At 29.7% G+C, this 14,590-nt stretch overlaps 1 protein-coding gene across 1 annotated transcript; it reads right to left on the minus strand.

The window, feature by feature from the left end:
- Positions 1–1,828: 1,828 nt before the first annotated feature.
- Positions 1,829–13,843, minus strand: LOC111641851 (transcription initiation factor IIB-like). Its single transcript, XM_023388092.1, has 9 exons — positions 13,802–13,843; positions 13,636–13,737; positions 13,171–13,275; positions 12,558–12,644; positions 8,004–8,133; positions 5,268–5,377; positions 3,744–3,838; positions 2,031–2,107; positions 1,829–1,962 (listed from the first exon to the last, which is right to left on the minus strand). The coding sequence occupies exons 1-9, from the start codon at positions 13,841–13,843 to the stop codon at positions 1,829–1,831; spliced, it is 882 nt and encodes a 293-aa protein (XP_023243860.1).
- Positions 13,844–14,590: the final 747 nt, after the last annotated feature.

Here is a 14,590-nt window from a genome sequence, read left to right on the forward strand (position 1 = left end):
CCCCCTTCAAAAAATATCTCTATATATGCATTTGTGAACTGTTATTTACGATATTTATAATAATTTTTGTTTAATCACTTTATTTCAACTTTCTTTTTTGCTAATTATGTATTCGCTCGAACTTCGTTAAAACCTCAACTGTACCCCGAACAACAACCGAAGTTGTACGAGGAAATTCGCGTATTTTACCGATCTAGGTATCCCCCCTTTTCCAAATTTTAATATCGACTCGAAATAATAATGTAATAATAATAAGTTTTAATAAAAATTATAAAATGTAAATTGAATTTTGTCATAACGAGTTTGCTTAAATTTCCTTTCTTCTGAGATCGCAGCAATGCGCGACGGTAAGCTAGTATTTTATAAATTACGATTCTTACTTAATACAGTATGTATAGACCAATATAATTTTTATTACTTACTTATATAATTTTTATTACTTATATAATTACTTATACAGTATGTACCAATACAGTAATATACCAATATAATTTTTAGTTTTAAAAAAGAAGTTGTTTGACGATATAAATTAAATTAATTCATTTTTTTAATTATGCTTTTGGTAATTGTCCAATTGGTGTGTGGAAATTAAAATTTCCAGGAAAGAGATCAGCAGCCCGGGGGTACATCAATTTATATGACTGCCGAATGGTGATGGCAGCCACTCCAGCAATGTCACCAATTTCTAAAAAATAAAAAATACAAAAGTTGTTTTTGTTTCTTTTTCTTAATTTGAGAGAAGAAAATAATTACCTTTTTGAGTCTTCTTATGTTCAGAGGCCTGACTGGCCATGTAGATGGCCGCCGCCGCCACAGAAACGGGACTGCGTCTAAAAAAAGCGCACATACATCTGATGAGAGGAAAGCTTGTTTGGATATAAATATAATTCTAAATATGAAATATCAATTAAATTTGGACTGATTTCTAAAAGAATCAGATGAGTCCAAATTTATAAACAGTAATTACAGACTTTTGGCAATTAAGGACCTGGTTAAGTTTCAAAAGACTTCTTAGTATAAAAGTCACATATAAAATTATTATTAAGTAAAATCTAAAGTACTCACGTCGAAACTATAGACTAAAATATAAAATTACTGCCAGTTTTACTGCCAAAGCAGATGGAATAAAGATCAGACATTTTCGATTCTGATATGGCAAAGCAAAACAGCATAAATTACACTACTAAGACTGTTTAAGAGTGACATTGTAAATGTAACAAGATTTATCTTTCTAACAAAGGTTTGTTAGAAAAGTCTGTGTTTAGAAAAATCATAAAATAACAAAAGTCTGTGTTTAGAAAATAATTGTTTGGCTAATGATTATTTTATAGTATCTGTTACAATTGTAAGTTAAAAAAAGAAAACTTGATGTTACACAGTATTATTGTATGGATTCCCTTTTATTAATTATAAAGTTTGTCCATTTCTTTTTTTAGATAGTTATATTTAAATTATATATTCCTTACAGAAAAATTACAGAATGGCAATTTTTAATTTAAATTTCCATTTCTATGCATGAGTAATTAGTCAGACATCTTACCAGCAGTGTTGAATATTCTGACAGCAATCACCTTGCCTTAACATTTTTCTTTAAAAGAGTTGATATGCCAATAAATTGCCAGATCAGCTTTTGCTGAAGCTGCTTTACACTCCCAGCCAATATTATGCCTACCTTTCAGNTATAATTTTTATTACTTACTTATATAATTTTTATTACTTATATAATTACTTATACAGTATGTACCAATACAGTATTATACCAATATAATTTTTAGTTTTAAAAAAGAAGTTGTTTGACGATATAAATTAAATTAATTCATTTTTTTAATTATGCTTTTGGTAATTGTCCAATTGGTGTGTGGAAATTAAAATTTCCAGGAAAGAGATCAGCAGCCCGGGGGTACATCAATTTATATGACTGCCGAATGGTGATGGCAGCCACTCCAGCAATGTCACCAATTTCTAAAAAATAAAAAATACAAAAGTTGTTTTTGTTTCTTTTTCTTAATTTGAGAGAAGAAAATAATTACCTTTTTGAGTCTTCTTATGTTCAGAGGCCTGACTGGCCATGTAGATGGCCGCCGCCGCCACAGAAACGGGACTGCGTCTAAAAAAAGCGCACATACATCTGATGAGAGGAAAGCTTGTTTGGATATAAATATAATTCTAAATATGAAATATCAATTAAATTTGGACTGATTTCTAAAAGAATCAGATGAGTCCAAATTTATAAACAGTAATTACAGACTTTTGGCAATTAAGGACCTGGTTAAGTTTCAAAAGACTTCTTAGTATAAAAGTCACATATAAAATTATTATTAAGTAAAATCTAAAGTACTCACGTCGAAACTATAGACTAAAATATAAAATTACTGCCAGTTTTACTGCCAAAGCAGATGGAATAAAGATCAGACATTTTCGATTCTGATATGGCAAAGCAAAACAGCATAAATTACACTACTAAGACTGTTTAAGAGTGACATTGTAAATGTAACAAGATTTATCTTTCTAACAAAGGTTTGTTAGGAAAGTCTGTGTTTAGAAAAATCATAAAATAACAAAAGTCTGTGTTTAGAAAATAATTGTTTGGCTAATGATTATTTTATAGTATCTGTTACAATTGTAAGTTAAAAAAAGAAAACTTGATGTTACACAGTATTATTGTATGGATTCCCTTTTATTAATTATAAAGTTTGTCCATTTCTTTTTTTAGATAGTTATATTTAAATTATATATTCCTTACAGAAAAATTACAGAATGGCAATTTTTAATTTAAATTTCCATTTCTATGCATGAGTAATTAGTCAGACATCTTACCAGCAGTGTTGAATATTCTGACAGCAATCACCTTGCCTTAACATTTTTCTTTAAAAGAGTTGATATGCCAATAAATTGCCAGATCAGCTTTTGCTGAAGCTGCTTTACACTCCCAGCCAATATTACGCCTACCTTTCAGCATTCAGGAGGACAAGTTTAATGTTTGACCGTTTTGTTTCTCAGTATAAACAAAAAATGAATGGAAAAAAAACATCAGATATAGTCTTTCCATTTCATATTACTTTACAGCTTATTTGTCATTAGCAGAAAAATTACAACTTAAAATGAAAATGTTAGATGCATTTTTTCTATAACTAAATAGCCCCCAAAAAATTTACTTTTTTAATATAATATTAAACAACAATGTGTAACACTGCATTTAATATTTTCTAACAGTGCTGTGTAGAGTAAGGACTACATTTGAATTAATAAACTAAACTCAAATATACTGTATGAAAATATCTACTAAAAAGTAATAAGATTGAAAGTCGGGGCAAACCAAACTAATAATATAATGGCATAAACCGTAGCTGTAAAACTAACTTTAAGGATATAGGAATTTGAAAACTGGACCAACAAAAGATAGCAAATTTTTGGTGCGATATTGCACACTACTAATTTGCTATTTTATCCAAACATTTGAAACTTTAAATATCTACTTATGGGCGAAAAACAGAAATATCTGTTCAATATAATACGATTATTTTATTATTGAAAATCTGAAAAATTTAAAATTAGTCGTTTATGGTTCTATACCCACAATACTTTTGTGATGCAAATAAAAAAAGTTCCCAATTGGTCAAAAGTTCCGTAAGAAATGTCGACGGGCAATGTTACAGATGGATATTGGAATGGCAGGCAAAAGTAATAACTAATAAAGTTAATTAAACTGGCAGAATGAGACCAAACATAAATACATAACTTACCCGGAAACGATGTCTATTTCAATTGCTTTTCTAGCAATGTGAGTGGCTGCCGTCTGTACAGAGGCCGGAAGTCCCAGATTGGAGCAGAAACGAGACTGAAATATAAGAATCTGTTATTAAAATATCAAAAACTCATCAATCTTAAAAATTAATACAATTCAGTTATTTTTTATTAGACAACAAATTTTGCTACGAAACAGTAAAAAATAACTTAATTACAAGGTTAGGGCTCATGGTCATTTTGCCATCTAGTAATCCTCCCATTAAGAAAAAGGGAATGTGTTGAATCATTTGATTTCCACATTAAATACATTAAACACCAAATTAAATAATAAATAAATACAGCAATATATACAAATATTATGAGTAAAAACATAAATATAGCAAAATGGTGATAAACAAGACTATAAAACTTCAAATAATGCTTGCCAATCACATGACACCACTGCAGAATCTTTCAAATTAATCGAGGTCCCTTTCTTATTAGCCTTGTAAATTTCAAGCCTTTCCAAATATTTAAGTTATGTCATAGCCAAAGTGCAATGTAGTCAGCGTGTTCTATCGAAAGGCCACCAAGGCAACCAATACATAGGTGCTTCCTAATAGTGACTTTCTTGTTGCATGCTCCTCCACAACTTGAATCTATTTTTTTTAAATATTCTTGTGTTTTTGCCATTTTAAATAATTGAAGATAAAAATCTTACAGATTAATTACATGTTATATCATTTTATACTATATCCATGTGTACCTACTAGCTTTTGCTGCTTTGATGAAACTGATTACTTATTTATGGCTTTTAAAATTTTCCAATTTCTAAAAAATCTCATCTGTCTGTCTCTCTCTAATTTAATTACACACTTCATTTAATGCATTAATATGCAAATCAGTTTCTATCAGACACTGCCCATTTTAACTTGATTTCATTACTAAAGCATTAATTCTTTGGTTTTGACCACTTAATTATAACCTCCACTGTTTATAGTTTACTTGGACTTCCCTCAGGCTTTTGATTCAATAATTCCTTCCATTCATATAATTTTCCTGAACAAATGATTTGAATTAGATTAAAAAATTTGTTGTTGAATTAGTAATTTTCTCCTATTGAAAAACAAAAATCTTTATAGGTGACTCTTCTTTTCTCAAAATTAGTCCCCTTACACAAATAACATAGATATCAACTCTAAATACTCTATACATTAATAGAATTATTTTCTCTAAATATTCAGAAGGCCAATTTCAATAATCATATTAAAAAATTCAGCAACAAGTTGCATAACTTTCCTGGATGTTATGAGATTTTATTAAAAATATAACTTTTATATTAGTAATCATACTATTAATAAATAAATTGTGTATGGTGCCATATCTTATGAAATTTTGTTATAAAAAGTTTTNTATTTTTTATATCTTTGTTGACATACAGTTATATACATTTGTCTTGAACTGTAACTGTATGTTTCAACAAAGATATACAGCATTTGCCTTGAAAATATCAATTAGAATTTGAAATGGACTTCACTTACCATGAAATCACCAGTAGTGGTAAAATCGACGCTTGTTTCTAAAACTTTTATAATTAATTTAAAGCATCGACCAATTGTTTTCTTGGAAGTTTTTGATACTGCACATATTTCTGAAAAATTTAAAAATATAATTAATTTTCTTAAAAATTGTAATCAAAATTAGTTGATTTTATTATCTTACATATGTTAGAAAGAAGTCTAAGAAGTTTTACGAGTTTTAATCTCGTGGTTAAAATTATTCTAATATAGAATTATTCTCGATGCACTGCAGGAGTATAAATCGTGGAATAAACTTGCAGATAAGTCAATCAACCAACCAATTTTAGACAGTCAAATTTTATTCTGTAAATTAATGAAGAAAAGAGACATTCAATCGGCTCCAATTCTGACACAAGTGATCTTTATTTCCATAATTTATAAACCAAGTTTATCCTAATCCTGACACAATAATTTTACAAAGATTAGAACCTATCACATTGTATAGCGATTTTCAATTTCAAGAACTGGTTTTGATTTATAAAGTTGCAATTATATATTAATTGTCAGAGTTAAGCTAATCTCACTTCATATAACAATACTTTATTATTATAATTATAAAGTATGTATTTTAAAATATTGTACTAAATAGACTACAACTTAAGTTTTTCTATTAACGTAATATTTCAACAAAATATGAACATCTTTGACCTTTTCCCGAAGTCTGCATGATGTGCCCTCGAGTTTAAAAATACAAATTCTATAATATAACGTTTCAAAAAGCTTTTGCAAGCATAAAACCTTAAACAGACTAAAAACATTTCAATGAGTTTACAACTACTGATAACAACTTCATCGGCAAACACGATGTGCCCTCGAGTTCACTATCACGTTGTATTTGAGGACTTTGTAAGCTACATCTGTGAAAAGCACTGTATCAATAAAAACTGTGAATGTCATTTGAAAAATATCAATCGTAATTTTCAATGTCGTTATAACAATTTCTGAAAAAAATAACTGAGTGCCAACGTTCTTAATTACAGGAATACCTCGATTATCGCGATCTTTATTTACCGTGATTTGTAATTTGATACCAAAATTTTAATTATTGCACTCCAAATTCGAATTATTGTGGCTGCGAGACATAGCCCACTACATATGAAACCAAAATTACATTTAGTTCGAGGCGCCAATCTCCAGGTAGTGCTTCATTTATATATGACAAAGCCTGCTCATCACCAGTAACTGTCCCTGAACAGTAACTTATACTAACCAGTAACTTTATAGAATTTTATACATTTATTTAATATTTCTTTCCAAAACAATGATAATTATTTGTTGTTTTTCATAATTATAAAAACTATTTAATGATTAAAAAATATATATAAATAATTCATTTATTCTGATGAAAATTATGTTTTTCTGTGAAAATTCAATAGATAAAATAAAAAAAACTATTAATTTTATATTTTCGTAATGTAGTTTATAACCAAAATACAAATTAATTATAAATTGTTTTTGTTTTTAGTACATTTTATCCGTTTTTAAAAAAAGGGCAAGCTTTAGCTAGTAGTTTCAATAAATATTACTTTAAATATTAAAATGTTTGATTTATATTGACAAGACTATGTCTTGTTTATAAAATCGTACTGCCGGTTTATGTTACCAGCTTAGGGGTATGAAGAAGTACATGTCGAGCGTTGATATTTGGCACAGAGTATTAGGTGCCCAAATCATTTGCGTATAAAAAAATCCAGACTCGTAGGTAGTCAGGGGACCGAGAACCGAGTCAAAATAAAATAGAAAATGGCGACCCTCTTCTACAAACAGGCAAAACAGGCACCTCACCCCACCGAAGTCAGGTGGGGGAGAGTACCACCCACAGTCATTCTAAGAAGTGAACCTTAGGACTGAACACGTAGTTTCTTCTATGTTAAATAAAATTTGTAATCTCATTTTGTAAATTTGGAAGCGCTACAAATATCACATTAAAACAGAGTGTCATTACAAGTAAGTTTTTTTAACATTATCTAGTATAGTAAAGTTGTGGAACCGATAAAAATTTGACGTTATATTAGGGTTGTCGTTACATCCGATGACGTTATAATCGGGTTAAACTGTATATTGTTTGTGCAAAATAAAATTATTTTCAGACGATACAATAGCCACGATTATTTTTTTCAAAAATGGGAAATTTTCGTTACGCATCGACAAAAATTCAACCCGGGCCGACGCAACGGAGAGAAATTTCGAAATTTGATAGGTTAATTTTATCGAAAATGCATCATGGTCGTGGCCGGCGAAGTTTGAACGATCGCGCCCAAAAGCAGCGATACTAAAGAAGATTGGAAAATGAGAACGAGACCCGCCTTGAGCGTCAAAGTGATTCCGCTTAGTAGTGAGTTTCTGACACATAGTCTTGTCCCAAATACGGTTTTGCCGTTTTACTTGTGTCTGTATAAATTTACTATAAGGTATGGTGCAATATATCACTCCTATCAATTTAATCCAATCTAAGTACACAAATAAATTTCTTTTTAACAAACTGGAGTTTGTCTACTTTGAGAAATAGGGACTCAGAATGTAAACCTACCAGCATTTTAAGGAACTTTTACTGGCAAATTCCCTTCTATTCCTTTGGAATTTGTCAATCTTAATAAAATCTGTCTGAAAATGTGAATATCTTTTTGACTACTATTTTTGTGGAGGCATAAAAGGTTACGATAAAGTCTCGGCAGTAATAACGATATTTTTACGTACCTTTAAAGGTTCTGGGAACTCCTTCTTGTCTGCATGCAATGTACAAACAAGAAGAGGCAATTGTGTCCATACATCGACCTTTCAACATCTTGCTTTCATGTACTTGCTTAAACAAATAATTTGCTCGATCCTAAAATACATAATAAAATAAACGAGTATATTATCATTTAACCATGCATAAAATATTCATTTTATAACAAATTTTCGAGATATCTGGATCATTTTTTTAATTTATAATGTTATAGCATAATTTAAAAGAATGCATACTTCCTAGTACGTAAATAAAAGATATATGAAAAATATTTGTAATAAAAGTAAACGTTGCTCAGAGCAACATCGTGCAACAATGAAATGGATGTGAATATGTTTCAATGCAGAAAATAAAATACAGCTTCGCAGGTTACTTTTAGAATATCTGCTGCTGATATTTTTGAAGGCATTGAATTGGAACTTGAGAACTTTATCTCTGCAGAAATTAGTCAGTCTGATTTTAGACAGACTTTACCGAATCCTGATTTAAATTTGGAGACAGACAGTTTTTAAATAATAAGCTTGCTGAAATTTTAGAACTAGCTAATTCTGTTACATGTAATTATTATAACTCAGTAACAAATGCTAAAAATAAATAAATTGTGTATTTTCAGAGTGACATGGAAGACTGTGCATTCTAGTTTACAGTTTTAAAGTGTACACTAGCCCTGAAACATACAATGTACTTCATTGCCAAATGTACGGATCAGCAGGAAACCATGATTAGATTAACCAAAGTAATTTCAAGAAATCTAATTGAAATGCCGAATTAATATCTGCCATCTGTGACTTGCAGTCACAGATGGCAGATATTGGCACTTACTGTTTGTGTGCAGTAAGACGTAACAGGCTTGCAGGCTGTAAAATGCTCTCTGAGAAAGAAATGAAAAGGAAGGAAAGGAGATCATTTCAGTAAAACTTAAGTAATGTAGACCAGTATTTCTTAATAGGGGGCCGCGGCCCTCTGAGGGTCCATAAGAAGTTTGCCTGGGGCCGCCAAATTATACAAAATTTCCTTCAGAATATAATAAAAAGAAAATGATGTATAACCGAATATCGTATTGAAAAGTGAAATAAGAAAGATAAAGTTTTCACATTTAGTTTTTTTTTATTTATTTCTTATTTCTTCCTACATACAACTTTGTTAGTACAGAAGAAATAAATGCAAATATGCTACTTACACCGCAGTATTTACTTCTTTTCTCCAAAGTAATTCTAAGAAACTATTAATGCTTGGAATTTTAAAAATAATTAGGAAAAATAGTAGGCTTAGTAGTAGGCTTTGAAAATTTAGATGTTTTTGCAAAAGATATGCAAAATCTTTACGACAAGTTGTTGGTGTTTTAGTTTTAGCATCGACTTTGGATCAAATAATAGTGCATTTCTTTCTTATATTGTGTGTTTAGTTTTAATTATTTATAATTAACCCATAAAAATGAGCAAAAAACAGAAAGGAACATTAGAAAATTTTTTAATGTAAATACTCATGGACNTTGTTGGTGTTTTAGTTTTAGCATCGACTTTGGATCAAATAATAGTGCATTTCTTTCTTATATTGTGTGTTTAGTTTTAATTATTTATAATTATTCCATAAAAATGAGCAAAAAACAGAAAGGAACATTAGAAAATTTTTTAATGTAAATACTCATGGACCAGGACCTTCAAAAAGAAAATACAGTGAAGAAAATACTAGTGAAAGTTCCGATGATGATACAGTGAAAAATGCAACAGAAAAAAACTGAAGGTATAAAATTAAGTATCAATAACATTAAAATTAGAAAATACGATCGTGATTATATCAAATATGGGTTCATAAAAAATCAATTTATTATAGATAATTTAACAAATATAAATTATTATTAAAAAATGGGGGGTCACAAAAAACTATGAAATATTTGGTGGGCCGCGAGTATAAAAAGGTTAAGAACCACTGATGTACACAGTCAAAACTTGTGCGCAGATAACAGGACTATTACTCTTCTAAGTATGTGCTCAGGGACATATTCTTACAGTGCTATCTATGGTACTATTTTTTTCTATTGAATTACTATTTAATACAAAAATAATACCATAGACTGTTTTTCCATTTTATCGATATAAATGTCATTCAGGCTTGGTGACTGTTCAAATGTGATTATAATAATCTGGGGAAAAAACCACATAAGCCCCGTAACATGCAAAGCCAAAGTTGCCCATAACATGCAAAGCCAAATATGCAGAAACAAAAAAAAACAAACATAAGTTTTGCAAAAACGTAGACGTCTCGGTAATCCTTCTATTTGATTAATTAAAGATGAATACAAAGAAAGAAAACAGAAAGATCATGCAACTTTATTCTCAGTGAAAATGTGTGAAGAGACTAAGTTGGACACTGGCCAACTTTCAAAGGTAAAAAACATAACTGTAGAAATCCTGATTGTAAAGGTATCCCAAAGTATTGATATATATATATATATAGTGAGAAAAATACCAATGTATCTGTATTTCACTTTTAATAACTGCTTTTATAAGTTTCATATCAATTAGTAAAATTGGTAAAACTGGGGCTTATACATAAAACATATAATAATACTTTTTAATATACAATGTAATAATTCTTCATAAACATATAGTAAAGTTTAGGGAACGTGTTGATGTTTATTCATACTAATCTACATTATTGCATGATGTTGCTTCAAAGCAACGTTTAAAGAGGGAAATCCCTAAAGGAAGAATTTTGATGTTTCATTAAAATTTAGTAAATTTAGTATGTACTTTTCTCAATTTGTGCATGCTGAAAGTGAATTTAAAAATTTTACAATAGCTTGAAATAAATTCATGCAGTAAATGGTTCAAATAAGGGTCTTTTCAGCAACTTACATCACACAAGGAACTCTTATTGATGTAAATTTTATTACTGGATGTGGATATGCATTTTGTTTCTTCAGTTCTTATTTTTTATACAGATCTTATTAAAACAAACAATAGTTATAAATTACATCACACATACGTGTTTACAGTAAATATTTACAAAAAAATTTTTCTGCTTACATTAGCTAGTAGTTAATACAAATTGAAATTAAAAATTAGATAATTAATTGGATATATTATAAAATTCTTTTAAGAAAAGGTGCTGTATAAAATAAAATTGAAGTAGTTAATTCTGTTTATTAATATAATTAACTGGATATTTTTATAATACAGCTGTCCCTTGATAATCTGACAGGTATAGGACCAAAGGGGTGTTGGATTACTAAAAGTGTCCGGATTACCGAAAGTGATTACATATTTGGCATTGTTTTGCTAGCAGTAGCTTACAATATTCCCTACTCCAACTGTTCGAACAGAACTGCTCACAGAAAACACACGAAATGTGTGTCGTCGTGTAAGAATTGGGTGGGGAGTTTCACGTCACGATATGCTTCTGATGCAAGCAGACACGTAACGGGGACGAGTACCTTGACGGGAGGTGCGTCGGACTACTGAGCATGTCGGATTATAAAACGTCGGACTACCAAGGGACAGCTGTATATCCAATTAATTATCCAATTTTTAATTTCAATTTGTATTCAATAATCAGTTAATGTAAGTAAAAAAAGTTTTTGTAAATATTTACTGTAAACACGTATGCGTGATGTAATTTACAATTATTATTTGTTATAATAAGATCTGTATAAAAACTAAGGACTGAAGAGCCGAAATGCATATCCACATCCAGCAATAAGGTCTATATAAATAAAACTTCCTTGTGTGATTTAAGTTACTGAAAAAAGCCAAAATTTTTGACATGAATACGTTTTTAAATTTGCTTACGTAGTGGAGGCAATTCAGAAAACTGATGATAACAAAATCAGAGGATATAGTTTGGAATTGCAGCTACATATCTATCATCTACATCCAAAATTTAATTAAATCACTCGATAGTTAAAGGATCTAAGAATTTATTACGTTGAATGGGGATTGTGACGCATTGCACGCGGCGGAGGGGGAAGCGCCGCCGTTTTCAGGTCGTTTCGCTACATCACATACTTTACGTTTAGTATACATTTTGACTCGGAGAAACTACGACGCTCGTTTGAGTTTCAATTTACAGCTCTCGTCAATATTTATCGATTGCGTACACAAAACATTAGTTTGGAATAGTTATGGTGAATATATATGGTGTTAAAGTTAAAAATTAAGAAAACTTAGTACAGTGTTGGCCTATACTCGTCGAAAAGCCAAATCAAAATATAAAAATCGTACACGGTTGAAAAGGGCTTCTCAAGAGCAATCTAGTGATACGCATAAAACACCATGTAATAGAGTGAAGCGGTGCCGGGAACATAAAAAAACATGGAGATCCGAAGGACTTCTTGCTGTTAAGGAATGATTATGACATGCATATAATACGCACAAAGAAAATATTACCCGTTAACGTACACATATTCACGTAAAACACACGGCCGTGTTCCCGACACAGCCACACCCCACTTTTTCAACTTCAATAAATCCACAGAAACTAGTAACAAAAACAATCAATTAAAGAATTATTCAAATACTCACCACTATACTTTTTGGCAAATTTATTCTATCAGCCATATTATTTATTTCAGCAAATGCTTTAATAAGAACTCTGTCCGAATTGCTCATCTGCAAAATATAAGGAAATTAAATTGATAACCTATTATTTAAAATAATATATATTATTAATAGATTAGGTTAGGTACTGCAGTTTCTCTGTGTTATTGACTGTTGTTCCTTCTTTGTGAGTTTACATACATATATTGTTAAGAAACATCATAATATTATAATATATAAATGCTCTGTCTGAAAAAAACATTTGTCTATTACAAATATACATATTATATTATAAAGAAAAAGAAAGCGATTTTCCTTTTCTTTCAAAAAGTGTACTAAAAAGTTTTGCTAAAAACTCTTCGTTAAAAGCCTGGCGCAGGTCACCAAAAGGCCCGAGAACGTTTCCTTCTTATCATGCTTAATTGCTGGAAACGTGCTAAAGGTCAGTACAATATTTGTTTATTTGTTTAATTCTCAAAATGTCAGCGAGTAGGTTGGTTTTACATTTTTTCACCGAAAAACAGTCATTTGTATTTTTCTTTGTGCTGGAAAAATGTTTACTCTTAAAAATCGATATAAAACATAAATTAGGACTTACAGTTCTTCTACTTTGATATTTAGGTAATCCAAAATTATTAAAACTTGTTTCACCAGAACTTCCTGCAATTACTGTAGATAAGTCACTGCCATTAAGCAGAGGATTCTATAAAATATAAACATTAAATTTTATTTAGCATTTAAAATACATCAAACAAATTTGTATTTGAAATTAATTAAACTAAAATTTTTGGTTCTAAAATGGTTTTTATTATTTAAAATATCAAAATCATACAATGTAAATTGGCAATATGAGTTTGGAAATAGAAAAGTTATAATAACTGTAAAGTAGCACAATTAGGATTTGTTTGAATCAAGTTCTAAAGAAATATAAAACCAAACGGCAAACTTTTATTTAAAAATTATATTACCCAAAATAACATAATTTTCAATGAAATGTTTTAGACTTTATAAATCATAATAATTTATTACTTAATTGTTAGATAATAAAGTTTTCTTTACTTACTTCAGCCGCACCAACACGACACGGATCATTATCGGCCGTTTTGTCGGAGAACGTTCTCCATTCCACACCGACATCGATCACTCTGAAGCATAAAAAAATATACTACGGATAAATACATTATAAAATTTACATAATACAAACGACAACTTTGAAATGCCAATAATACTTTATTGGATACAAATGTTTCGGTCACTCGTGATGAGGCCATTATCTATATCCATTTTATATATATACATTAAAACTAAAATGTTCCATTACTGCCAACCGAAACCGAAACCTTCACTTCACAAAAAAGTACTATAAATAGAGGAAATAACCAAATCAATCAAGACGGATAACAAGTGTCCATTGATTTAATTTTAATTAATTGATTAGTTCATTAATTTTGATTTCATTTTAAATTTTAATTACAGAAACTGTAATTAAAATTTAGGTTTCGGTGTAGAGGCCAGAATTTTAATCATTATTTTATTATTTTTAAATTTAATTATTATTTTTAGCGTATATTAATATGTAATATTATATTAGTAAATTGTGTTATTTAATTTAACTTAATTATACTTAAACAAGAATTCTTAAATGCCGTTTATATTATACAAATGTCAAATAACGCAGTTTTTATTAATTAACTTGCGGAGCGTACCGAAAAACAGAAATAGTATTTTTCCTGCACATGCATTGAAATCTAATTTAAATAGCCGATGATTGAATTGTGACATCTAATCATACAAGGTAATTCTGAATTTTTAGTTGATTGTTATCTGTGGCCGCATCTTGCCGAGTAGCTTGTTTGGCGATCGAGGTAAATATGAATTCAGAATTTTGTTTGTGAACCGAATTGTTCAAAAAGCAAACCGTTCGAAACCCAAGGTTTGACTGCACTTCAAAATGAAAACTTAACTGACATTACATAAAAATTTTTCATCCATAGATAACATCTTTAATAGACCTTTAA

This window comes from Centruroides sculpturatus, unplaced genomic scaffold (genome assembly GCF_000671375.1).
Source record: "Centruroides sculpturatus isolate CEXI.00-Female unplaced genomic scaffold, Cexi_2.0 scaffold1327, whole genome shotgun sequence".
NCBI lineage: Eukaryota > Metazoa > Arthropoda > Arachnida > Scorpiones > Buthidae > Centruroides > Centruroides sculpturatus.

What these genes read in the sequence shown, in the direction of transcription:
- LOC111641851 (XM_023388092.1), bottom strand. Translation starts at nt 13,843, where the DNA reads ATGGCCTCATCACGAGTGACCGAAACATTTGTATCCAATAAA. An exon ending in GTCGTGTTGGTGCGGCTGAA is followed by an intron (nt 13,276 to 13,635) that starts GTAAGTAAAGAA and finishes TATATTTTATAG; the next exon opens with AATCCTCTGCTTAATGGCAG. An exon ending in AATATCAAAGTAGAAGAACT is followed by an intron (nt 12,645 to 13,170) that starts GTAAGTCCTAAT and finishes TATATTTTGCAG; the next exon opens with ATGAGCAATTCGGACAGAGT.